Below are 24466 nucleotides of genomic sequence, written 5' to 3' on the forward strand. Positions count from 1 at the left end.
CTAGAAGCATTACCTGAGTTAGAAAAAAAAAGAGTGTACGCCGAGTAAACCCGAACTACAAAAATTCAAATGTTGGAAATTATTACTACTTTGATTACGTCTATAAATAGTCAGTATATTCAATAGCTATTAAGCTAGCTCATTATTTTTCACTCCAGATTGTTCAACAACACTGACAACTTCTTCAGGCTTTGTGCGTTTGGAAGCAAGAACAAAGTCTGTAATTACACCAGTAATTTCAATAATGACTCCTAAGCAACAGAATCCAAGCCCAACATAACAGGAAGTTCTAACAATTTGTAAATCAGACTCAGGCTCCAAGTATTTAATTGCATTCCCAGAGATACCTAGACCGAATGATATTGAGCTCGCACTTATAACCAGAGCAGATGAAACACCTTGTTGATTACTATCCACCATATCATTCAGCACAGACACTGCAGTTGTTGAGACTAAAACAACAACAAATGGTGCAATTAAAGTTGAAACAAATAAATAACCCCAATAACTTGTATCTTCTTCAGCAGTAGCCAACAGAATCAATGAAATCAACATACAAGTCAAACCGATCAACATTATGAGGTTAGACTTCATCTCTTTAAAGAATAAATAAGTGGTCAATACTAATGCAGCAACACTAGTGATTGATAGTGGGCAAAACTCAGCTGTGGCTAACAATGGTGCATTACCTTTTAATGGAACCATAAAGACCCATACATAATACATCCAAATACCAAAAGCACTAAATCCACAAGCAAGAGAGCTCAGAATCTTTAGGGCTGTAAAGTTGAATAAACTTTTAGGAATCAACGGGTGTTCATTCTTCATTTGCAAATACATCAGTGAAGCAAGTGAAAACACACCCACAATAAGTAAGATGTAACAATATGGTTTTTGCCAACCATCCATTGCAGCAAGATTGAACGAAATATTTAATGTAAAAATTGCAACAACAAAAGAAACAACACCTAAATAATCAAAAGTTGAATTGCTCGAATCTTTTTCAAATTTATCAGTTGGTAAAAACACAAACGATAAAATTGTTAAAATTCCACCTAGTGAAAACATTATAAAATAGATCCAAAACCATTCTTCAGTTGTAGTGAACAATGCACCAATAACTGATCCAAGAACAGATCCAATAGGAATAGCAGCAGCAAATGAAGCATAAATAATTGTCTTAGTCAAGCAATTTTCATAATGACGACCCACAATAGCCAACCCATTTGGAAGCAGGAATGATGAACCAAAACCTTGGAATCCACGAGATATAAAGAAAAAGCTTGAACTAGCAAAATAACTAATACAAGTAATCAAAGACCAAAAACACAAAATGAAGTAACCAAACACAAATAATTTTTTATGACCAAACATATCACCAAGTTTACCAGTAATTATACCAAAAGTGCATTGACTCAGAGAAAACGCAACAATAGTCCATGATAATTCTCCAGGATTATCAATTTCGTATTTTTCCTCCACACTAGTGATTGTGGATAACCCTTGAGTTAAAGCAGCTTGTGAGATTAGTTGACCTGAGATAAGGATACAAATAACAACAATTTCATGAGATTTTGACAACATTTTTTTTCTGATTTTAAAACTAATTATCTTTCAAGTTTCTTCATATATGAAAAGAATCTCATTGGGATCTCTTTAATGAAGCTTGACATGGACTGAAACAAGAGGTGAGGCTGAGTTGATCTTTGAAAAAACAGGTATTTTAAATTATACTTATACACCTATACCCTTGACGTGAAAAACTCATCACGGGAACTGAAAAGTGGTGAATAAAAAAACCCAGACAATTTTGATGTAAATCATGCTTTAGAGTTGTAGACTTTGAAAATAGTTTAAAGTTCCATCAAAGACGAATGATTGGACAGATGAGCAAATTAACGGGGGAAGGATCAAATATTATGATTCATATCCATTTCCATCCCCAAAAAAGGTTATTGTCCGTTTATACCTGTGCTTTTCTGTATGTTTGTCGCTGTTAACTCGAACAATTTTTAAATTGCCGCACTTAAAAATTCACGAAATATGGCAGATTCACGGGTCAGCAAGAAACCTTAACAAAGTTTTTTTTTTTTGACTCTGGCTCTAAATTTAGCATTTTTATACAAATTTTATGGGTGCTTCACATTGGTGAATTCACTAAGTATAAGGGTCATGTTTGATGTTGATGCTTGATAGAAATCATACTTTGGAGTACTCTTCTTGATTTTGCTCTCCTTTTCTCACTTGATTTTCCATCATCCTTTAATTATTCACCACTTTAATGTACCTCCAAAATTATAGCACCATAAAAAGCTTGCCAAGGTCATAATACCCTATACGTCCAAAAGGTCCAAGGACCAAGGTCCCATGTCCCATGCCCAACTTGATAAGAAAAAGTTTAACAAGTGGGAACTTACTTCGAAAGCCGTACACTTCAAATCTGATGGAGTTTGACTCTTGACTCATAGCACAATAACCACATCCGATTAAACGAAGGACAAGTACCTTGGTTGTTATGAATATCATAACTACTTAGACAATATTGTAGCAGTTGAAAAAAAGATTTGAAGTAAGTCATACTCAGGTAATTGACCAAAAAATTCCTACTAATTTTGGGTAATTTATGAAATGAACTAATAAAGCACTGAAGAAACAAACATGGAGTATCCCCTGGAAATTATAATTTGAATTCAAATGAGCCTCTACCTCTATCTTTGCATCACTGTTAAAAACTTTAAACTGACAATGAATTGTGAACCAAACTCCAAAGTATCTTTCATTGATGATGAAAATCAAAGAGTGCAATACCCCAGATCCAATGATCAGAGTGTTTCGAGCTGAAGAAAGGCAGGCTATGCCAAATAGTTTAAATGCCACTAATCAAAACCATGCTGAACTTGTTGTAAAAACGATGTTTCTCATCATGATGGAATTCCATCGTTGTTGATGGTGGTTTCTAAATTTTGTTTCGCGGAATTCGCGAAATGCAAAAGTGTATGATGGAAACCCTTGTGATTAGAAACCAATTTTTTCTTTGATTAGACTCCAATTTTTGTTGTGATTGAAGCCATTGGCACGAGTTGGAACGTGGATGGGTGAAGAATGACGATTGATTGCGCTATTAAGTCTATGGGAAACAAATGACCATGATTAGATCCACATTTTTGGCAGAAGAACATCTAATATAAATAGAGGTGAATCCACCTTGGATAACAATCAAATCAATCAAGTTAATTAAACCACAATTACTTCAATCATGTCAAGCATCACACCAACAGTCAACAAAATTCAACTCAAAGATGGCACGAAAGTGTTTTATAGGGAAGCTGGATCAAAAGATAAACCAATTTTTCTATTATTACATGGTTATCCAACTTCATCAATAATGTTTAGAAATTTGGTCCCATTATTATCTCAACATTACCATGTTATTGCCCCAGACTTACCAGGTTTTGGATTCACAGAAACTCCCAAGGGTTATGATTATAGCTTCGCCAATATAACTGATTCAATTGATGAATTTATTTCAATTTTGAAAATTGATTCATTTAAAGTTTATATCTTTGACTATGGTGCACCTGTTGCATTCAGATTAGCCTTGAAGAATCCATCAAGAATCACAGGTATTGTTGCACAAAACGGTAATGCTTATGAAGAAGGTATTGATGACAGATTTTGGGGTGCATTGAAACAATATTGGGCCAAGGGTGATGAACAAGATCCAGGTTATGTTGATGCATTATCAAAGTTTATTGAAGATAAACAAAACATTTTATCACAATATTATGAAGGTGTTTCTAATCCAAACGTTATTGATCCTGCACCAGCTGTTTTGGATGAATTCTTATTGAAAAGACCTGGTCAAACTAAAATTCAATTGGGATTGTTTTATGATTATCAAAATAATATCAAATTATATCCACAATTTCAAAGTTTTTTAAGAAATTCAAAAGTTCCAGTGTTGGTTGCATGGGGTAAGAATGATTATATATTCACCGTGGAAGGAGCTGAAGCTTATAAGAGAGATGCTTCTAAATTCAAAGCCAAATACTATGAAACTGGTCATTTTGCCCTTGAGACCCATGTTGAAGAAATAGCTGCTGATATCATTGATTTTTTCGTCAAAGAGTGATGTTTTTATTGTAATGCCCATTCTATTTACGTCTCGACTCTCTATTGTAGTAAAATTCGGATTTAATGCAGATCCTCAAGAAAATTTGATAGGACACCATTTAACAGCCATTCGGACTTGTACTTTTTCACCATTCAACATTTGAACAAATTGCAATTCAATGATAAGTCACCAGGCAATTATTATAGATTCAGTCAAAGCACAATGAAGGAATCACAGAGACCTAAAAAATATCGTTGTGATGCTGAAGGATGTGGGAAGGCTTACTCAAGACCTTGTCTTTTGGCTCAGCACAAAAGATCCCATTCAAACTCAAGACCGTTTGTATGTGACGAATGTGGCAAAGGGTTCTTTAGAGAAACTCATTTGAAAGTTCATGCTTGGGTCCACTCCCCTGACAAACCACTGAAATGCTCAGTTTGTTCAAAAGGTTTCACTACAAATCAGCAATTGACTCGTCATTTAAAGACTCATCCTTTGAAGTTCAAATGTCCTTATGAATGTGAACAAGTTTTCGCCACAGAACAAGAATTAACTGATCATGTCCTATCAGACCACGTATTGAATGATATTGTTGATATTCCAACCCATAAAGAATTGTATGAAGATAACGCAAGAAACCCACCAGTTTGTCAATTATCAGTTCCAGACCCTGATTTAGCAACACCAACTTCATTCTATTCAAGTCCAACAAGTACCACAAGTGCAAATACACTCTCATCGTGCTCTTCCATATCTACATCAGGACCTTCTAGTTCATCGTCCCCAGATTTCTGGGAGAACTGGTCTGACCATTGTTGTAAAGAACCAAGCTGTCAAGGAGGTCCTCCTCTTACTAGTTGGTTTGATTTAGTGTACCATTATGACGAGGCACATAATTATGTTCCAGAGACATTATGTACTTTTTCATTCAAGAATCCAAATCAAGTATTGTGAGTTTTATTATAGTCTTTCTTTTTTATTTGTTTTTATAGTAATTAGAAGTTGTGTTTATATATCGTTAACAAAATCTATGTAGTTCTATAATCTAGACCATCTCAATTTAGCATTAGCCAGTAATGAATTGAAATGTTCAATCATGATATCTGAAGAGTTCAATGCACCACTGAGATCATAAAATGGGGCATTTGATACAATGTCAAATTGAAATGAACTTTTCCGTAACAATTTGGGTATTCCTTTCCTTTTCTTTATCCAATGAACTATATCTGGCATCTTCCAATCAGGTATACCTTCCCAGTGTATTGATGAAAGTTGAAAATCTGATAAATTTGGTTTCATAAAATCATAATTAAAGACAACAACTTCTGAACCTAATCTTCTTATAGTGGCTTCAATGTCTTTATAGTCTCTAACAGTAGCGAATGAAACATTCTTATGAATTTCAAGAACATTTTTCAAATACGCTGAATAAACTTGTGGATGGTAAGAAATAGCATTTGAAGGAAACGCACATGGACAAACAATTAACGATTCATGAGTTGATGGTTTTTCCAAATTTTTCCTTTTTGGTGCCCTATGTATAGACATCAGATACATTATTGATGAGGATCCACTGTGTAGAGCAGCTTCTTGGAAGAATGTTTGAGCATGGGGAGGAATTGCAGTTATACAATGAGGAAGTGGTCCAGTATTAAACCTCGAAGCCAATGAAGATGAAACCGATTCCAGTATGAGTATTCTGATACTGAGCCGACCAAACAGCTCTAGCAAACGCAAGGCACCCACAAGCACACCGAGCCCATCACCGACCAGAACCACGAGCAGCATGTGGATGAGCTGATTCCAAAGCACCAGCACCACCTCGAGAGTCACCTGAAGCATCAACTTCAGATTAAATTCGCGAATTGGGTCACCCTCCTGTTGCAGAACGCATTCGCGAGCTGTTTTTGGCAGCTGATGGTGCTTTGCGTGGGCCAACTTGTGATGGACCTCATGGTGATATAAATTTACTCGACATCCCTTTTGACAAGAGAAGCCGTTGTGAACTCAATTGAATCAGAGTATTCATTAAATTCACAAAAGAAAGAAAGAACAATATATAACAATGTCAGTCTCGGGTGTTGCATTCACTTCTTTTGCAACAAAAGACTTGAAGACATTTGAAGAAGCTATTGGATTCTACAAATCATTGGGATTCAAATTGATAAGAAACTATACAAGAGATTTAAACGCTTCAAGTTCATTAAAAGGTGTTTCTCATGATTCTTTAAGAGAAACTTGGTTGGAATCTTTCAAAATATCACAAGTTGATCCAAAAAATGGTGCAAGAATCCCACTACAAGAGAGCAATAGTATACAATCGGAAGGTGTTGTATTAAAATTAAGATTAACAGGTTCTGATCTAACACCAATGGAAAGCTCAAGTTTATTAGATGGTGAATTGAATTTTTTCACAACTGAATTAGAACAAGTTTCTAAAATCTTGGGATTGAAAATTGAATCTTCAAAAATCATTACAAAAGATCCTTTAGGTAACAAGATTTCATTTGTTGAACATCCAACACCTTTTGTTCCAAGTAAAATTGATGCTGATTTCTTTGCATCTCAACTTGCTCAAGAATTAAGTACTGAATCGCAAGATCCAGAATCTAAAAAGAAGAAGATTGCAGTTATGACATCTGGTGGTGATTCTCAAGGTATGAATGCCGCAGTTCGTGCTGTTGTTAGAGCCGGTATCTTTTATGGATGTGATGTCTTTGCGGTTTACGAAGGTTATGAAGGTTTAGTTAATGGAGGTGAATTCATTAAACAAATGGCTTGGGAAGATGTTAGAGGTTGGTTATCTTTAGGTGGTACTTTGATTGGTACTGCTCGTTCAAAAGAGTTTAGAGAAAGATGGGGTAGATTGACTGCTGCTAGAAATATGATTTCAAACGGTATTGATGCCCTTATTGTTTGTGGTGGTGATGGTTCATTAACTGGTGCTGATTTATTTAGATCAGAATGGCCTTCATTAGTTGATGAATTGGTGGCAAACGGTGATTTCAGTGAAGATGAAGTTGCACCTCATAGACATTTAACAATTGTTGGGTTAGTTGGCTCAATTGATAATGATATGAGTGGTACTGATAATACAATTGGTGCCAATTCTTCATTGGAACGTATTTGTGAAATGGTTGATTATATTGATGCAACTGCTACCTCTCATTCAAGAGCTTTTGTTGTGGAAGTTATGGGTAGACATTGTGGTTGGTTAGCCTTGAATGCTGGGCTAGCAACTGGTGCTGATTATATTTTCATTCCTGAACGTGCTGCTAATAAAGATACTTGGAAAGATGAATTGAAACAAGTTTGTCGTCGTCATAGAGAAAAAGGTAGAAGAAAAACAACAGTTATAGTTGCTGAAGGTGCCTTAGATTCTGAATTGAATCCAATCACTTCTGAAGAAGTTAAAGATGTTCTTGTTGAATTAGGTTTAGATACAAGAATCACCACTTTAGGCCATGTTCAAAGAGGTGGTTCAGCTGTTGCTTCTGATAGAATGCTCGCTACTCTACAAGGTGTTGAAGCTGTTAAAGCAGTTTTAGACTTGACTCCAGAGGATCCATCTCCATTGATTGGTGTTTTGGAAAACAAAATTGTTCGCCAACCTTTAGTTGATGCAGTTAAATTAACAAAGTCAGTTGCCGCTGCTATTGAAGCCAAAGATTTTGATAAAGCCATCTCCCTCAGAAATACTGACTTTATTGAATCTTATCAAAACTTCCAATCAATTTCTCAACACGATGATGGTTCCCATTTATTGGATGCTTCTAAACAATTAAACATTGCAATTATTCATGTTGGTGCTTCATCAGCTGCTTTGAATGCTGCCACTAGAGCTGCTGCTTTATATGCATTGTCAAGAGGTCATAAACCGTTTGCTGTTCAAAATGGGTTCAGTGGATTAGTTCGTCATGGCTCAATGAAACCTTTAACTTGGATTGATGTTGAAGATTGGCATAATTTAGGTGGTTCAGAAATCGGTACTAATCGTACCTTACCATCACAAGATATTGGTACTGTTGCATTTTATTTCCAAAAATATCATATTGATGGATTAATAATCATTGGTGGGTTTGAAGGTTTTAGAGCATTAAAAGAATTAGAAGAAGCAAGAAATAATTTCCCAGTTTTCAATATTCCATTAACTTTAATTCCATCAACTGTTTCAAACAATGTTCCAGGTACAGAATATTCGTTAGGTTCAGATACTTGTTTGAATTCATTAGTCAGTTATTGTGATGCTGTTAAACAATCTGCTTCATCTTCAAGAAGAAGAGTCTTTGTTGTTGAAGTACAAGGTGGCCATTCAGGTTATGTTGCAAGTTATATTGGATTAGTTACTGGTTCTGTTGCTAATTATACGCCAGAGAAGAAAATCACATTGAAGACTATTCAAGAAGATATTGCATTATTAAAAGAGAATTTCTTACAGGATCAAGGTGATATCAGAAGTGGTAAAATGTTGATTCGTAATGAAACAGCTTCAAGCATTTTCACTACTGATTTGATTGCTGATATTATTGAAGAATCAAGTAATAAAAGATTTGAAACAAGAACTGCTATTCCTGGTCATGTCCAACAAGGTGGTGCACCAACTGCTTTGGATAGAGTTAATGCTTCAAGATTTGCTATCAAATGTGCTAAATTTATTGAAGAATGGAATGAAAAAATTAGTTCAAATAATTTAGATGGTTCTGATCCAATGTTGAGATTTAAATTTGTTGATGGTAAAAAAGTTTCAATTGTGGGGGATAATGAAGAAAGTGCATGTGTTATTGGTATTGAAGGTTCTGAACTAAAATTCACATCTATCAAACAATTGTGGGAAAATGAGGCTGATATTAAGCTAAGAAAAGGTTTGACTGTTCACTGGGAACATTTTAATGAAATTGCAGACATCCTTAGTGGTAGATTGATCTTGAGAAGTAAATCTAAAAGCCAAGGGTTATTATGAATGAAATGAAAAAAAATAATCAAATAAAGACAGAAATAAATTGATTTGTCCATGTATAATACAATATATATATATATTAAGATATAATATCTAAAGTTTTACAGCTATACAGCAGAAGTAAATATTATCCATATCCATAGAACTGGCGCTTTACTATAACTTAATTAAAGCGCTAGTGACAATTTAATATAATCGATCATATAATTAATATTTAACAATATTTATATATAACTACGTATAATGTTAATGAACAGCAGCTTTATAATGTCATAAAAATTATTATATATTAATTAGATCAACCACAATATCTTAACTAGCTCAACGATACCGCTTTTATCAAGCCACGGAGCTGCAACAAATGATTGTCTCATCGAAAATGTTTTTTTATTCAAAGAAATCATCTTCTGCATCATCTTGTTCTTGTGCAGCATCTGGTGCTTCATCTTCTTGATCTTGTATACTTTGTTGCGTAGCTGCAGTTTCACCTTTAAGAATATCCTCCACCAAGATAGTGCCATCTTTTATCATTTGCTCATATTGTTTTTTATATTGATTTCTTTCAGCTTCAGTTTTCAATAAACCTTTTCTTAAAGTTTCATCTTTTTCTGATTCTGAAGAGTTTGTTGGATAAAGTGCAATATATTTACAAGATTTTGGGAAATAAACAACATAAGCCAGATCAATTTCACAATGTGAAAGTTTCTTTTTAGCCTTTTTAATTTCTTTCTTTTCAGAATTTGAAGATATTAATTGATCATATTCCTTTTTAGCTTGTTTATATTTCCTCAAGGCTTTTTTTTTTTCAAAAAATCTAACCATATGATATTTCTTTGCATTTTTTTTAACTTGTTGTATCTTTGTTGCATTTTTTTTCTCGATTTTCAAAGCAGCTAAAGCTCTTTCATTTTCCACAATAACATTAGCTGGTAATTTATCTCTTCTTTTAGACAACAGTCTTTCAATATCTCTTATCTTCTTGCTGATTTTAGATGTACCTGATCCCAATACTGAAGCGACTTCAACAGCAACACCGTTTGACCTTCTTTGTGGATTCTTTATAGCTGGCATTTTATGGAAATTTTGTTGATGTTTATCGTTTCAGCTATCATGAATCCTGCGCTTGAATTTTTTTTTCCTCTTTTCTATCAGATTTCTGCCCTTACCGATGAGTTCAATTCGAACCTGGGAGATGGAATCTATTAATATGTTAGATCACAAAAAATCGAGGTTTTCCCTTTAGAGTCTACTGTTGAGTTAATCTTTCTATGATGTATATATAATAATGTACAGTAAAAATACAATTTCTGTCCCTTTGTTGTGTTTTTTTCATTTATAAATTTGTAAATTGATTAAACTGGGAGGACTCTAACACCAGCGATTTTATCAACAACCTGGGAAATTTTGTTAGTGATCAGCATAAAGAATGAGTGAAATGCATTAAAACTTACAGGTGCAACGACAGGGTGTGAAAGGATTGGTCCTATTATTGGAACACTTCTTAAGAATGAAACAATAACTGCAAAGAAATCACTGAAGACAATGTTAGTTTCAGATTTTTAGAACCTCTTTTAGATGATAGATACATACCCAAATAAGGCTAGTATACCAAAGCTTTCAATCAAGAATCCAGTGAATGGCCATTTGAATAAGATCAAGAAAATACCTAATGTAAATGCAATTGAACCACGAATCTTTGTTGGTCTAGTAAAGAATACCACAGTTCTTTGAGGCCCAATGATTAAGACAACACCAATAACAAATAGAAGCTAAACAAATATTAGTTATAATTCCAATGTAGTTTAGATGATTGACTCACATTACCTAGTGCTAATAAAGCAGAATCAAAAAATGTTGCAATACCCAATAAGAAAAACACCAAACCTATAAATAAAAGTTAGCCAACCTGACGAATCCGAGACCGATACTTTATCAACATACCACCTGCGGTGAAACCAACACCGAATTCTATAGAATTGAAGCTGTTAGTAATAAATCTTTCTTTTGAATGATTCAAGACACGTCAAAAAAATGGATAACTCATGTGTATTCACTTTTGAATGATCCTAAAGACATGATAAATCCCAACAACACATACTCTGCTGTTCTGTAAGCCACACCATTATGAATCTAGAGTGCAATAGAACGAAAAGAGCCTCAGTGAAACTTGTTTTTGGTATTGAAATTTTGGCACTTGTCAATTGTTTTTTTTTGTTTTTGTCTTGTGGAAGAAAAAAAAACATGGCGTTTCACTAGCCACAGAGCGAAGGCGCACCAGCCACATCGGGAAGTAGGCTCATCCGTTGTGGCTAGTGCTTTTAAAGATGACAATAAAGAAAAACATCACAGAACTGAACCCTCCAAAACATATCCAAAACATCATCAAACTCACTCAGAACAATGGGCAAAATAGAGGAACTCCCACCGTCGTACGACGAGGCCATCTCACAAGCACCTACTGGCCAGCTGCCCCAGTACAACAACAGCCAACAGCATCCTCCTCCTCCTCCTCCTCCTCCAAACAGACCATCTTCTTATTCTTCAAGCTCACACCAGATACCCCAACAACAACAGCCTCAAGTGCGCCCTACAAACAGTGTCCCATGGCAATATCCAAGAGGGTACTGGTGCTCCAAATGTCACAACACTGGAAAGAAGTTGAAGAATGGGAAATCATGTAATAAATGCTGGAAGAGATTTGCTCCAAGAAATGGTGCTACTACTGTTAATACCAATGTTGGTACCCAATATAGCTATAGTTCAAACAGCTCAAATTTTGGAGGATTTGGGCTTCCATTCTCCTCTGGCTCAACAAATGTAGGTTTCACTCATGGTCCTCAAAGTTATTCATATCAAACAACAACAGTAAATAATATGCCACCAAGATTTGTTAAGCCTGGAGACCCTGCAATAGGAGGGATCATGTGTGGGAACTGTAGAGGATCAGGATTGGTTAGATTCTTTTTGGATGAAGATTTATGGTGAGTATAATGACAATAGTTGGAAGCTGACTTAGTACTAACAACCCAATTTTCTAGTCCAGTCTGCCATGGTGTTGGCCGTGTTTTCGTTTGAGGAATTGACTCACTATTACGAATGGAATTATGAATGAAATTATGAATTTATCACACTCTTTAATATGAAATTTATACACTATTTGATCAGATTTTAACTTGTAGCTGAGCATACGGTTACGCAGCCCTGACTAAGCGTTTTTTTTTTATTTTATTTTTTCACCGTTTGAATCATAAACGTCCATGTGAAAAAAACAGCCAAAAAGCTTAAGTTCTTTGGAATTGAACATCTTTCAAATTAAATAAAGTGAATCTCGGTATTTAAACCTGGTGGCTCTTTGGTTTTTGGTACTCTGATTATCAACTGTCAATTTTTTAATCAACAGCTTCGTCTCATTGGTGTTTTGGGCTTTCAAAAGATATAAAGATAAGAATCTAATACAATATGTCTGATAAACTAGCTAGAGACATTTCAGAATTGAATTTGAGTCCTCCATCAACTTCCTCATCTTCTTCACTCCCACCAAATGCTCATGTAAACGGTGCTGGCTATTCCACCACTGCCCACACTTCAATAAGTGACCATCATCATCATCATAATACCCAACCATCATCCTCCTCATCATCATCATCATCACCAACTACTCATCATCCAAAACCATCAACCAGACCTGCTCCACGTGCTATTGACTCACCATTAGCTATAAGACCAGCTTCTCCTTACACTTTAAACCCACCAATTGATTCAGATGGTCTTTCATGGCCAAGTGTCGGTGCTAGAAAAAGAATTGATTCAACTCCTGAAGAGGCTGAACTAAGAGAGAAAAGAATAAGTGATGCGGTTAAAGTCATACTGGAAGAGTTGGGAGAAGATACAAACAGAGAAGGTTTACTGGAAACTCCTGAAAGATATGCAAGAGCAATGCTATATTTCACAAAAGGTTATGAAGATAATATTAGAGATGTGATTAAAAGAGCAGTATTTGAAGAAGATCATGATGAAATGGTTATTGTTAGAGATATTGAAATCTATTCATTATGTGAACATCATTTAGTTCCATTTTTCGGGAAAGTTCATATTGGTTATATTCCAAATAAAAAAGTTTTAGGATTATCAAAGTTGGCAAGATTAGCTGAAATGTATGCAAGAAGATTTCAAGTTCAAGAAAGATTAACAAAGCAAATTGCAATGGCTCTTAAAGAAATTTTGAAACCTCAAGGTGTTGCTGTTGTCATTGAAGCTACTCATATGTGTATGGTTAGTCGTGGAATCCAAAAAACCGGTTCAAGTACCGTTACTAGTTGTATGCTTGGCTGTTTTAGAGAAGCTCAAAAGACAAGAGAAGAGTTTTTAGGTTTATTGGGAAAAAGATAAGGTGCCTCACCAAAAAAAAATATTAATTTATTAAAGATCATTTTTCAACAGTTGATCTATCAAAGAAAAATCATGAAGTTTATGATTAAAATGTTTTTTTTTATTTGCATATATCAAGTATGATTAAGAAGATATACGTTCAGTTCTAATTACTTCTTTACTTCTATCCTTTTTATTATTGTTTTTTATATTAGTTTTCACGGGTTCTGGGATTCAACATCATAGGATAATATATAAGAGTTCTTTTCAATTTAATAGGAAGGATCAATCACATTCTGTAGCTTTTCTTTCGTTACAATATTCCAATTTCCAATTAATTCAAATGAAATTATTAATATACACTTTTAATCCCCCCAAAATTATGCAAATGGATTCAACCCTTCAACGCTTCACTTTTTTTCTTTGGTCATGTTTATCTTTCTTATTAGTTTTGGTAACACTTGAACCTATAGTAATATTAACTTTTGGTGGAACTTTAAACCCATATGATTTTGCAACTTTGACTAAATCCAACTTATCAATTTGATAAACAGATTTCAAAGAATGTGAAGAGTATGATTGTAAATATGATCTATAACCATCTGAAGCTGATTGTTGTAAAAAGTAATTTGTAGTAATCAATTTTTCCAGTTGGCTTTGAATATTTGCAATTTTATTTGTTGGGAATTCATATTCATTTAATGGGACTCTAGCAGCTTTTAAATATCTCAAGAATCCTAGTTCACTTGGTAATAAAAACATAAGTGATTTACCAGTAGCTTTAGTACCTCTTGCAGTTCTACCAACTCTATGAATATAATCTTTTGGTTCATCAGGTGGATCGAATTGAATAATCCAGTCAACAGCTGGAATATCTAATCCTCTTGCGGCAACATCTGTAGATAATAATATACCCCTTTCAGCATTGATGAATTCAAAAAATGTATTTGTACGTTTTGCTTGCTTTTGTTTACCATGTAAATCTAATACTGGTAAATCAATATAGTTTAATAATTCACTATAATATTTAACAGAATTACATGATGAAAAAAACACAATAATTTTCTTCTTGATATTTTTCTTTAGGAATGAAAACAACAACAAGAATCTTTTATCACTTTCACAAACAACATAACCTTGTTCTAATCTATCAGCTGTGGAATTCAATTCTTTTGCTGCGACATTTATGAATAATGGACCAGGTCTTAATGAAATTCTAGCTAAATCTTCAACTTTTGTAGTTTGTGTAGCTGAAAATAAGAAAGTTTGTCTACCTTCATTTGGTAAAATTTTGATGATTTGTCTCATCTCTTCTTCAAAACCAAAATCTAAAATACGATCAGCTTCATCAATAACTAAAGCTTTCAAATTTTTGAAAACAAAACCTTTAGAATTTTGTAAATGATCCAGTAATCTACCAGGAGTGGCAACTATTAGATTAACACCTTTGATCAGTTTTTCAGCTTCTGCACGACGATTGTTACCACCAATAGTTAGTGCAAAAGTTTGGGAATGATGAGCCATTAATTCTTTAGCAACACCAAAAATTTGCATAGCTAGTTCTCTTGTTGGTGTAATAATAATAACACCTGTACCATTTCTTGGTTTGAATTTCAATGAATACAACATTTCAATGGCTGGGATTAGAAATGCTAAAGTTTTACCGGAACCTGTTTTAGCTGCACCTAAAACATCACGACCAGCTAATAATGGTGGGATTGTTCTGGCTTGAACCGGAGTCATTGTAGTGAATCCCATTTCTCCAATTGCTTTCAAAGTTGGTGCAGATAAATTTAAATCAGTAAACTTTGCAGAATCAGTAGCTAACTCTTCAACAACTTGTTGTGGTAGTGATGCTTCAATCTTTTCATTATCACCTGATTCAACTTCTTCTTCTTCTTTTTCTTCTTCTTCTTCTTCGTCATCTTCACTTTCTTCATCATCATCATCTTTTTCAACATTAGCACCTAATAAACCAGCAATTTCTTCATATTCATTATCTAATTCATCAACTAATTTTTCATTATCATCATGATGTTCTTCTTCAGCTTCATGATGACGTCTCTTCACACCTTTTTTAGAATGATCCTTTGAGGATCTTGAGTGAGATGGTTTCCCACTTTTCTTGGATTTGAACTCTTTAGCCATTTTATCAAAGAAGTCTAATTCTATTCAAGTATGTCAGTGTGTTTAACAGCTTTTTGATAATACAAATTTTTCTTATACTTTTCAAATTTTTTTTTATTTAATTTTTTTTCTCTTTGAAATCTCTCAAAGTGGAAATTATCCAAAAACGGAAGCGATGAGTCGTGCGCTGGCAAAACGTATCTAAATATTATTATAGAAATTCTTGAAGGAGGGGCAAAAAAATACAGTGAACATGAGACCTACATGGAACGAATCGGTTCGACGTCAATATGAACGTGCTGTAGTCTGAGTGCTACTGATTATTTGTAACTCGAGTTATTGCTGTTCAAAGTTGGTCTTTTAGTGCTTCCGACCTCCGTTTGGACATGGTGTGATCTCCCAATTCGCGAATTTTTGTTTGACGCGTCAGGTTCACGTGAACGTCGCGTTGTTGAAGTTCGTGATAATTTAAAATGTAAACAAATCTTCAAATAGCTCACCACTTTTTAATGTGATCCACCAACATCAAGCTGAACTATAGTTCATTTATCCATGGCTCCACGGCGTCAAAGATCCAATGGCAGGCCCAGAGGATTGCAACCACCTCAAAGCCAACTCGCTTCACAAGTTCACAATCCTCCTGCAAGAAGAATTCATAGAGATGCTGCGCAAATGAATCCACTCAGAAATTTGAGAGTTTTGAGAAATTCAACAGTCCAGGCAACGAACGAGGTTAACAGGAGAAATCCTAATGATACGGTCAAGACACCATTCCCAGATTCAATCATTACACGTTCTGATTTTGACTTTGCATCAGTTCCATATTGTGATGTTGGTAAATTCAATAAAAGGTGCCCCAACTGCAATGCACTAAGCTTCAATTGTTTGATTGAAGGCCAGAAAGAACAGTGTAGGGTTTGCAAAAACTCTGATCGTCTTTTGGACCCTGCTGGAGACCCACTTTTAAAACCTTTACCGGCTTTGCCTGACTGTCTAAAACCTTTTTTCTATCCTTCTGATAACCCAGATGAAATTGCAATGAAAAAGAACATAAGGGTTTTCAACAACATGTTTGCTTTTAGCTCCTTAAGATGTGAGGTTGCTACAAATCGTCATATTGGTGTTCCCTATCCTTTCATTTTCGTCGGTGGTCAATTGTCCCATCAAATAAAGGATCTTCCTCAAACAATTTTCAATCGTCCACATGAGAACCAAACCTCAACTCCCACTGAAGGTGTTAGATTCGCTCAAATATACACATATGACCCAGATGAGGCAACAAGAATTAGAATCAGCAATAATCCATTCTTACAACAATCACAGTTGGGTGTAGTCCACGATATAGAAATTTTTATGAGAGATCATAATCCTTTCGCATCATTATATCAAAATGCTTCCAAAATATTAACACAATTACCTTCCATTCCTTGGGAATCTTCAATTAAATTAGTTCGACAACAAATGGATGATAAAAATACTTATAGCACACCAACTGGTGATGAAATCGCTGCTTTGATCAACAAACACAACCCTACAGGTTCGCTTCCACAAAGAATGGTATTAACCACCGGTGGTGAGTTTAGATCAATCGACCATACATCTGAACTTTTTTTCCCATCTCATTTGCCTTTTCTGTTTCCCTTTGGAGAAGGTGGTTGGCAGGCTAAAACTCAAACGTTACTCGGCACTCAACATCTATCGTTAGCATCATGGGCAAATTATCGAAGCGCTGCTTTACATGACGACAAAAATTACATAGTTCATGGTGGAAAATTATTTCAAGAGTTTATCACCTCTGGATACGCTGTCAATCAATTAGCGAAAGTCAACTATATAAGACAAAATCAAACTCAAATCAGAGCTGACCAGTATAAGAATTTAGATGGTGATGACGTTCTAAATGATGTATAAAGAATAAAATTGTCAAGAATTATTATCTACTTAAAGCTCTACATTCGAAAAAGTATAGTCAATTATAAATTAATAATAGTGTAAAATATGAGTACAAAAAGTAATACAAAAACCAACAGTAATAGTACAAAAACAATCAAGGAAACAAAATGTCTGAGAAAAAAACAAACCATGATAATGAGTGAACACTGAATATCAATAACTTATGAAACTGAGAAAATCAACTCTCTTTATCGCTGCAATCTAAGCTCGTAAACCAATATTTTCTAGCTGATACTTCCCACTTAAACCCGGAATTGCGATTTCATAACCCAAGGTTTCACTTTTGATATCTTCATGGTTTTTTTCAACATGAATTGTAGCAATTAAAGAATTTTCCGAGATTCTGTAACTTAAATCTCTTTCATCTCTAATTTTCAATCCTTCAGGAATACCTGTAACAGGACCTGGTAGTCTTTCGTCACCAACCTTATAACCTTCTTTATCTTGAATGTTGTGAATTGAAATCAAATCTGCCCAATTTCTCTTGTTTAAGAATTCTTTATTTGAACGAATGGATCCATCAACATCTTTTGTAAAGATCGGAACCATATCTTCATCTGTATTGTGATCGAAATGATGAATACCTGATCTTTTGTTTAATAAACCAGCCATAGCATCTGGTGGTGGAGCATTGACAATTGCCGATGAAATAACATTGAACATTAATCTTGGATCTTCTTCAGGTTTTGACTTGACGGCATCGTTATGTTCTTGATATTTCTCTTTGTTGAAGAAGTGGTTTAAATGCATTTTAGTTTTAAAACGCCCAACTGCTGCTAAATGAACATCACCAGATAAAATAGTTACTCTAACACCATTTTTCGACCCAAACTCTTGTAATTTACCAATCAAATTGTTTCTCTCCTTTTTATGATGTTTTGAACACCAATGATCATTTAAATCATCTAAAACTTCAACAGAACCATCAAATTCATTAACCAATCCTTTTGCAATGATACCCTTTTGAGCTAAAGTTCTAGCAGGTGCCAATATCACAGAATTTAATAACCATTCTAACCAAACCAATCTTGGATAAGCAATAGGAACACCCAATAACACTAATAAATGTTTAATTGATGGATCTTTTTTAACTTCAGCTTGTAATCTTTTGAAAACTAATTCATAAGTTTCTTTAGTGACAATTGTTTTCAATTTTCTTTCAGTTCTACAATCCAACCCTAGGAATCCAATACCTTTCCCCAATTTTGTAAAGATTGAATGACTTTTTTCTCCCATATAAGGACCTGGTTTACTACCAAGAATCCAACTTGGATCTTTCAAATAAGCTTCATCATCATCTTTATAATTGACTTGTTGTTGGAAAAGCATATAGTATTGATAAGCGATATTACCAACCCCTTTAAAGATTTCAGTGCTCATTGTAGAGTCACGATAAGATCCATAACCATCAATAATATCATGATCATCATAAATGTTAATTGAAGGGATTGTAGCCATTGCAACTGGGAATAAAGCTTCCAAGATTTTACCATTAGTACCTTTCCAGAAACCTTGACCATACCATTTCATGTATTGATTAATGTAGAAATCATGGAAAGAATCACTAATCTCTTTAGTCAATTTTTGATGATGTTTCTTGACTGGATTTTTCTCCTCTAACCAATCATGGAACACTTTTGAAGCATTCTTGATAGCATCACAATAAATTTGATCACCACCACCAAGCATAACATGATAACGCTGAGAAGAATGATGACGATTCAAGACATCATACCATAATGAAGATTTATAAGTTTCAGTTTGTGTTGATAAAGAAAACCCATTACATGAATATGACACAATGTTCATAGGTTGAGAAGCTGCAGGTAAGAAGAATTCATAAGATAAGACATCATTAACAGTATATCTAATCTTTTGTTCTTTTGCAATCAACTTTGTATCAATTAAAAATCTGTAAAATTTGTAGTCACCAACAGTGGAAAACACTTGATGTTTATATTCACCTTTAGCCAATTCATCTAAAGAATCTGGAATGACAGGACCTTGAACATATGAGACTTTTGGAATTTCAGAACCTTTAACAACCAACATAATTGAAGCTCTATAATTATCAGTGTTATCTTCTAAAGTTCCAATCAATCTCAAGATTGGACCACACCTTATGTCAACACCGCCCAATGGATCGTTAACAGGACATTCATCGGGGACATTTTTGGAAGCTTCGAGGATCTCATAGATCTTTGAGATTGGTTGGACATCTTGTATCCAATCTTGTAGTGACATTGTTTTGGGATTTATTGAATTGAGATTTGTAAAAAGAATTGAAGGAATGAAATGGCTAAATAAAAAATTTGATTATGTTTCACCATTTGTTTATTGGCCTGAAATTCGCCCTAGAAAAAGCAAGGTACGAAATTGACCTGGATTTCTGCGATGAGATGGGCCTAGGGTGGTGAGGAAAGGGTCTAGAAGTTCAAAGTTGGACTTATGTCTTACATCCCAACACCAGACACATAACCCAAGGGACTACAAGACTATAATTTTAAAAGTACAAATAAATAATCATAATCCATTAAAAAAGCTTCTCTAACTAACTCTCTATTCACTCTATCTTCTTTTACTCATCACCTCCAATACAGTTCTTTTAAAAGTTATTGGATCTAAAGTTATTGGTTTCGGAATTGTGAAATCAATACCAACTTGTGAATATTTTTGTAAATCACTTGGTGAATAACAACTTGTAACTGCAATTATAGACAACTGATCAAATCTTTTATAAATTGATCGTATTTTACCAGCAATTTCCACTCCGTTTAATTCAGGCATCTCTATATCAAGAAACAAGACATCATATGGTAATTCCTCCAGTTCTGTTGACAACAATATATCTAAAATTTCCAATGGATTTGTAGTTGATTTTAAATTACAACATTTTGGAAAAGATCTATTTAAAATCTTTTCCATTATTGTTAAATTGATTTTATTATCATCAACCATCAAGAAATTGAAAACATCCTCTTCAAATCTTGATTCCTCCTTCTCTATAGAACTTATATTGAAAAATTCAGATTGATTCAATACTGGAGATAATGGTGATGGAAGTTGAGGATTGCTTGTATCATATTCATGATCAAATGGTAAAAACATATAATTATCTAAACTTGTAGTGGCAGAAATCAACCCAGATGCACTAATTTGAGAGGCACAATCATCTTCAAAGCTTAAATTTGATTGTATCTCCAGTGTTGGTGATGAAGGTGGAGACTTGTAAGTGGTTTTCTTATTGAGCACTAGCATGTTCATGATTGGAAGGGGAAGTGTTGATGTACTATTGACAATAACATAAAGGGGATTTTCAAGTGTCTTTCATTCTCAAAGATGGGATATTCTCTTGTATTTAAACAGCAAGAACCTGGTTTGACTTGATTTTGGGATCCAAAATTTTTTTGGCTTATTTTTTCGCAGTACAACTATGGCCAGAACCAAGATAAAGTTCTCAATTCGGAAGTGTCGATGATCATGAACCAAAAAGAAAATTTGACGAGAAAAAGACGAAAAAAGACTCGTGCGTACAGAAGATCACATTGAATTTGCCATTTCTGGGTGGTGCTAAATTGGTGGTACCTGAATAATGGAAAGGCCCCTTCTAGAAGATGGGATTTGGGCTTCGTGAGGTGGGTTTCCAGGACCAGGATTTAGAACCATGAGTTGACATGGATAAAGTGGATACGCTGAAAGAGCTAGCCATCAACCAAGGTAATTCAGCCTAGACAAGTCATGATCTATACTGAACAGACTACTGACTCATATTACATAGGTTCATGTTAACCTTCAAAACAAGGTTAAATCCTAAGTTGAAGATCAACTAATTGCTCGTTATAATAGTCGGTGCGGATTATATTGTAGATGAGTTTGAAGAGTGAAGTCTATAATCATCAGATATAGCCTTCACTGCATGATTCTTATGGATTCGTTTGCTTGAGCATGCACCTGAGCAATAAACAATACGAGATACACTATCAAAATTAGCTTTCTTCGCGACTTCATCTTGGCTGGAGTGCTTTTGTACCCAAAGCAAATTAGATTAATGTTGAGGTCAACGTTAGCTGTCAGCACTTAAGAAGTGATGCAGTTCGTACTCCAAGTTCCTTCAACACCCATCTGTTGAAGATACAGAGCTGAGAGTACCATATAGATTCCAAATATACCACTTTCTGTTCCATGTAGAGTAGTGGAGACGATGAATGGCTTCACATTTCTTTTGGTGAAATGCCGGATTAACTTTTGGTGAACTGATAAATAGCCTAGATCTCGACAGACGGACCTTTTCATACATCTGTGAGCTTGGTATTGATCACTCATATACTTGCCTAGTGGGTTTTAAATTCCTTGGGAATATAACTAGTATGTGACTACGTAAAACCTTGTTTCTGGTGGTGACTCTGTTCTATTTGATCTTGCATCAATAGTGAATGAAACACTTGAACCATACTCAGCAAATCACGAACCTCTGTGAAAAAATATTCAAACATCCTCAAACTATTGATTCGTATTTTCAGACACCAGAACCAGCATGAACTTACTCCACAAGCGATTTAAGTTGCCTAGTTACTGCTGCCAACACTTGACAACCCAAGAATAGTTATACATTGCTTTAGAGTCAAGTAATTAATCACTGACCATGTTGAGAAAAGCTAAGCCTATACAAAATTTGGTGCCAGATTATGTAATTTTATATGATATGATTATATAATCAGATTTTTTGACCAGTAGCAGGGTAAACTTCGCGGATATTTAGGCCCTTTTAATGATAACCGTTTGTATGATTTAACAGAGCTAAACAATCTCATACCACCAATCAATAATCTTGAAATGGGTATGGTGGCTACTATATAATTACTCTATTCTTGGAGACTAACATTCTTTTAGCAATTGCACTATGGCTTTGTCCAAAACAGTCTTCACAGATATATGAAACGTTAAACTCTTTAATAATAGGAATAAATCCATTGTTTGAAGATGCTCCAAGATTTGAGCCTCACATCACAATAACATCTCAGCTATCAATCAATTCAATGAGCGATGTAAACACTGTGCTCAATAGCTGTGTTGCAGCTTTAGCTGGAGGTCCGGAAATGGATATAGAGCTGACTTTCAACTCGTTAAAGATTAACCATAAAAATTCCTACTTCAAGAAAATTTATCTATCTTTGTTGAAAACAAAAAATCTTGCAAGTCTTGCTACTATAATAAGAGAACTTTATGTTGAATTCCCCAATTTACAAAACCAGGCCGAATCAAAATATGCTGCTCAAGATTGGTGTAATGAAATATTTGATCCTCATTTATCACTAGTTTATACAAATTTAACCCATTTTGATAATGCATTGATAAGGACCATCAAAACTAGAGTAGAGGATTTGTTAAACACTGATACACTATCATTAGAAGATGATGAATTGCTGGAATATAATCTCGGTTGGACAAATGGTGCTTTGAAAATCGTAAGATGTGAAGGTCCTGTTGAAGAATGGCAAGTATTAGGAAAAGTTGACATACACTAGGAAAAAATGTAAACACAAAGCATAAATTTAATTCAATATTTAGATGTAGTAACATTGACACCATTAACTGCAGCATCATTAACAAACCATGAAACTGGAACTGATAATTCATTAACTAATTCAGCTGGTAGTTCGGTTTTCTTATCACTAAAGATTTCTTTCAAAACTGAAGCTTTACCTTCACCTTCTGCAACAAATGCAATTGATTTAGCAGCTTTCAAGACTGGGAAAGTAATTGTGATTCTTCTTGATGGTGGTTTTGGAGAATCACTAATACTAGTAACATTCACACTGTATTCTTTTAATAATTTATGACCAGGGAATAATGAACATGTATGACCATCTGGACCACATCCTAACAAGATCAAGTCTAATGATTCCGGTAAGAAACTTGCATACTCTTGAGCAATAGCATCATCATTTGAAGTATCTGTATCATGTAATAATGATTCATTTATAGTAAACACTGTTGGACCTGGAATCCCTTCATGTGCTAAATTTTTCAAAACAACTTCATTGAACAAACCATAGTTGGAATCTTCATGTTCTAATGGGACTAATCTTTCATCACTGAAGAATACTCTCCATTTATTCCAATGAATCTTTGATGCAATGTCTTTATTTGAAATTAATCCAGCTTTCAAAACTTTACCTAATGAACCACCAGAAATTGCAATATCGAATGAATCTTTTGAAGAGAGTGCTTCATCTTGAGCTTTCAAAATGAATTGAGCCACTGAATTGGCAACATCGGTGCTATCTGCGTATGAATAAACTTTGACCATTGTACTGGGAATTGGAATTGATATTAAAGTATCTTGTTGTTGAGATTCGAAAGGTTTATAGCAAAGTTTCAAAATCATTTATTTTAATTAAAAGGTCCCGGATTTTTGCTCCCCGGATTTACATGGCCGCTGCCAAAAGTATAAGTGTCAAGATTAACTACGTGTGTGGTTTGTACCATCTATTCCAATTATCTACTCCGGGTTACTTTATTAAATCATGCTATAAAAACAATACTTTTATTATTACTTTTACTTTTATTCTATTTTATACTATATACTTATTCAATTATTCAATTATTATACATTTACTTGATTTGCTACATTTGCTATAGCGTTCAATTATTAGTATTGATCAGGAATCTACTCTTACAGTAATTGTTAGATCTCCCGTCAAAAGCTACAAAATATTAATATTTTGTTAAAGTATTACCATTGTTAAAATCAAGTACAACTTCGGAATTTATTCAAGAATCCTCTCGTTGACTTTTCGAGATTAAAGGAACAAGTTGGAAGGACTCAATACTTTAATTATTTTGTTATTCAGCCTAGTTTGTCGTTCATCTAGTCCACTGACTTTTGCACAACTAATATACTTGATTACTTCATTGTTTATTGAGTATTACACCCCTGAATACAT

At 34.4% G+C, this 24466-nt stretch overlaps 15 protein-coding genes across 15 annotated transcripts; 7 read left to right on the forward strand and 8 right to left on the reverse strand.

The window, feature by feature from the left end:
- Positions 1-455: 455 nt before the first annotated feature.
- On the reverse strand, positions 456-1944 carry WICANDRAFT_93249 (uncharacterized protein; the record flags this gene model as incomplete). The annotated part of the gene is made up of 1 exon (XM_019186410.1): positions 456-1944. A coding segment is annotated over exon 1 (745 nt), but the record flags the coding sequence as incomplete, so codon positions are not given.
- Positions 1945-3256: 1312 nt separating this feature from the next.
- On the forward strand, positions 3257-4132 carry WICANDRAFT_63230 (epoxide hydrolase; the record flags this gene model as incomplete). The annotated part of the gene is made up of 1 exon (XM_019183511.1): positions 3257-4132. One exon carries the CDS (start codon positions 3257-3259, stop codon positions 4130-4132), a length of 876 nt encoding a protein of 291 aa, XP_019037930.1.
- Positions 4133-4357: 225 nt separating this feature from the next.
- Positions 4358-5044, forward strand: WICANDRAFT_18917 (uncharacterized protein; the record flags this gene model as incomplete). The annotated part of the gene is made up of 1 exon (XM_019180810.1): positions 4358-5044. A coding segment is annotated over one exon (687 nt), but the record flags the coding sequence as incomplete, so codon positions are not given.
- A 71-nt stretch (positions 5045-5115) lies between these two features.
- Positions 5116-5956, reverse strand: WICANDRAFT_105596 (uncharacterized protein; the record flags this gene model as incomplete). The annotated part of the gene is made up of 1 exon (XM_019180449.1): positions 5116-5956. One exon carries the CDS (start codon positions 5954-5956, stop codon positions 5153-5155), a length of 804 nt encoding a protein of 267 aa, XP_019037932.1. The 3' UTR covers positions 5116-5152.
- A 153-nt stretch (positions 5957-6109) lies between these two features.
- PFK1 (6-phosphofructokinase subunit alpha) lies at positions 6110-9247 on the forward strand. The gene has a single exon (XM_019182579.1). The coding sequence runs from the start codon at positions 6180-6182 to the stop codon at positions 9072-9074; it is 2895 nt and encodes a 964-aa protein (XP_019037933.1). The 5' UTR covers positions 6110-6179; the 3' UTR covers positions 9075-9247.
- A 211-nt stretch (positions 9248-9458) lies between these two features.
- On the reverse strand, positions 9459-10142 carry EFG1 (Efg1p; the record flags this gene model as incomplete). The annotated part of the gene is made up of 1 exon (XM_019181862.1): positions 9459-10142. The coding sequence occupies one exon, from the start codon at positions 10140-10142 to the stop codon at positions 9459-9461; it is 684 nt and encodes a 227-aa protein (XP_019037934.1).
- A 281-nt stretch (positions 10143-10423) lies between these two features.
- GOT1 (Got1p) lies at positions 10424-11194 on the reverse strand (the record flags this gene model as incomplete). Its single annotated transcript, XM_019184868.1, has 6 exons — positions 10424-10465; positions 10523-10604; positions 10662-10840; positions 10891-10955; positions 11013-11039; positions 11170-11194. The coding sequence occupies 6 exons, from the start codon at positions 11192-11194 to the stop codon at positions 10424-10426; spliced, it is 420 nt and encodes a 139-aa protein (XP_019037935.1).
- A 277-nt stretch (positions 11195-11471) lies between these two features.
- Positions 11472-12146, forward strand: HUA1 (Hua1p; the record flags this gene model as incomplete). Its single annotated transcript, XM_019183512.1, has 2 exons — positions 11472-12052; positions 12110-12146. 2 exons carry the CDS (start codon positions 11472-11474, stop codon positions 12144-12146), a joined length of 618 nt encoding a protein of 205 aa, XP_019037936.1.
- A 384-nt stretch (positions 12147-12530) lies between these two features.
- On the forward strand, positions 12531-13460 carry FOL2 (GTP cyclohydrolase I; the record flags this gene model as incomplete). The annotated part of the gene is made up of 1 exon (XM_019182045.1): positions 12531-13460. One exon carries the CDS (start codon positions 12531-12533, stop codon positions 13458-13460), a length of 930 nt encoding a protein of 309 aa, XP_019037937.1.
- Positions 13461-13841: 381 nt separating this feature from the next.
- Positions 13842-15587, reverse strand: HAS1 (ATP-dependent RNA helicase HAS1; the record flags this gene model as incomplete). Its single annotated transcript, XM_019183513.1, has 1 exon — positions 13842-15587. One exon carries the CDS (start codon positions 15585-15587, stop codon positions 13842-13844), a length of 1746 nt encoding a protein of 581 aa, XP_019037938.1.
- Positions 15588-16118: 531 nt separating this feature from the next.
- Positions 16119-17477, forward strand: WICANDRAFT_63239 (uncharacterized protein; the record flags this gene model as incomplete). Its single annotated transcript, XM_019183514.1, has 1 exon — positions 16119-17477. The coding sequence occupies one exon, from the start codon at positions 16119-16121 to the stop codon at positions 17475-17477; it is 1359 nt and encodes a 452-aa protein (XP_019037939.1).
- Positions 17478-17720: 243 nt separating this feature from the next.
- On the reverse strand, positions 17721-19763 carry WICANDRAFT_84482 (uncharacterized protein; the record flags this gene model as incomplete). The annotated part of the gene is made up of 1 exon (XM_019185715.1): positions 17721-19763. One exon carries the CDS (start codon positions 19761-19763, stop codon positions 17721-17723), a length of 2043 nt encoding a protein of 680 aa, XP_019037940.1.
- A 324-nt stretch (positions 19764-20087) lies between these two features.
- WICANDRAFT_33100 (response regulator) lies at positions 20088-20477 on the reverse strand (the record flags this gene model as incomplete). The annotated part of the gene is made up of 1 exon (XM_019182033.1): positions 20088-20477. One exon carries the CDS (start codon positions 20475-20477, stop codon positions 20088-20090), a length of 390 nt encoding a protein of 129 aa, XP_019037941.1.
- A 1928-nt stretch (positions 20478-22405) lies between these two features.
- Positions 22406-23044, forward strand: CPD1 (2',3'-cyclic-nucleotide 3'-phosphodiesterase; the record flags this gene model as incomplete). Its single annotated transcript, XM_019181880.1, has 1 exon — positions 22406-23044. A coding segment is annotated over one exon (639 nt), but the record flags the coding sequence as incomplete, so codon positions are not given.
- Positions 23045-23076: 32 nt separating this feature from the next.
- Positions 23077-23829, reverse strand: WICANDRAFT_63243 (6-phosphogluconolactonase; the record flags this gene model as incomplete). The annotated part of the gene is made up of 1 exon (XM_019183515.1): positions 23077-23829. The coding sequence occupies one exon, from the start codon at positions 23827-23829 to the stop codon at positions 23077-23079; it is 753 nt and encodes a 250-aa protein (XP_019037943.1).
- Positions 23830-24466: the final 637 nt, after the last annotated feature.

Source organism: Wickerhamomyces anomalus (assembly GCF_001661255.1).
Source record: "Wickerhamomyces anomalus NRRL Y-366-8 unplaced genomic scaffold WICANscaffold_4, whole genome shotgun sequence".
Taxonomy (NCBI): domain Eukaryota; kingdom Fungi; phylum Ascomycota; class Saccharomycetes; order Phaffomycetales; family Wickerhamomycetaceae; genus Hansenula; species Hansenula anomala.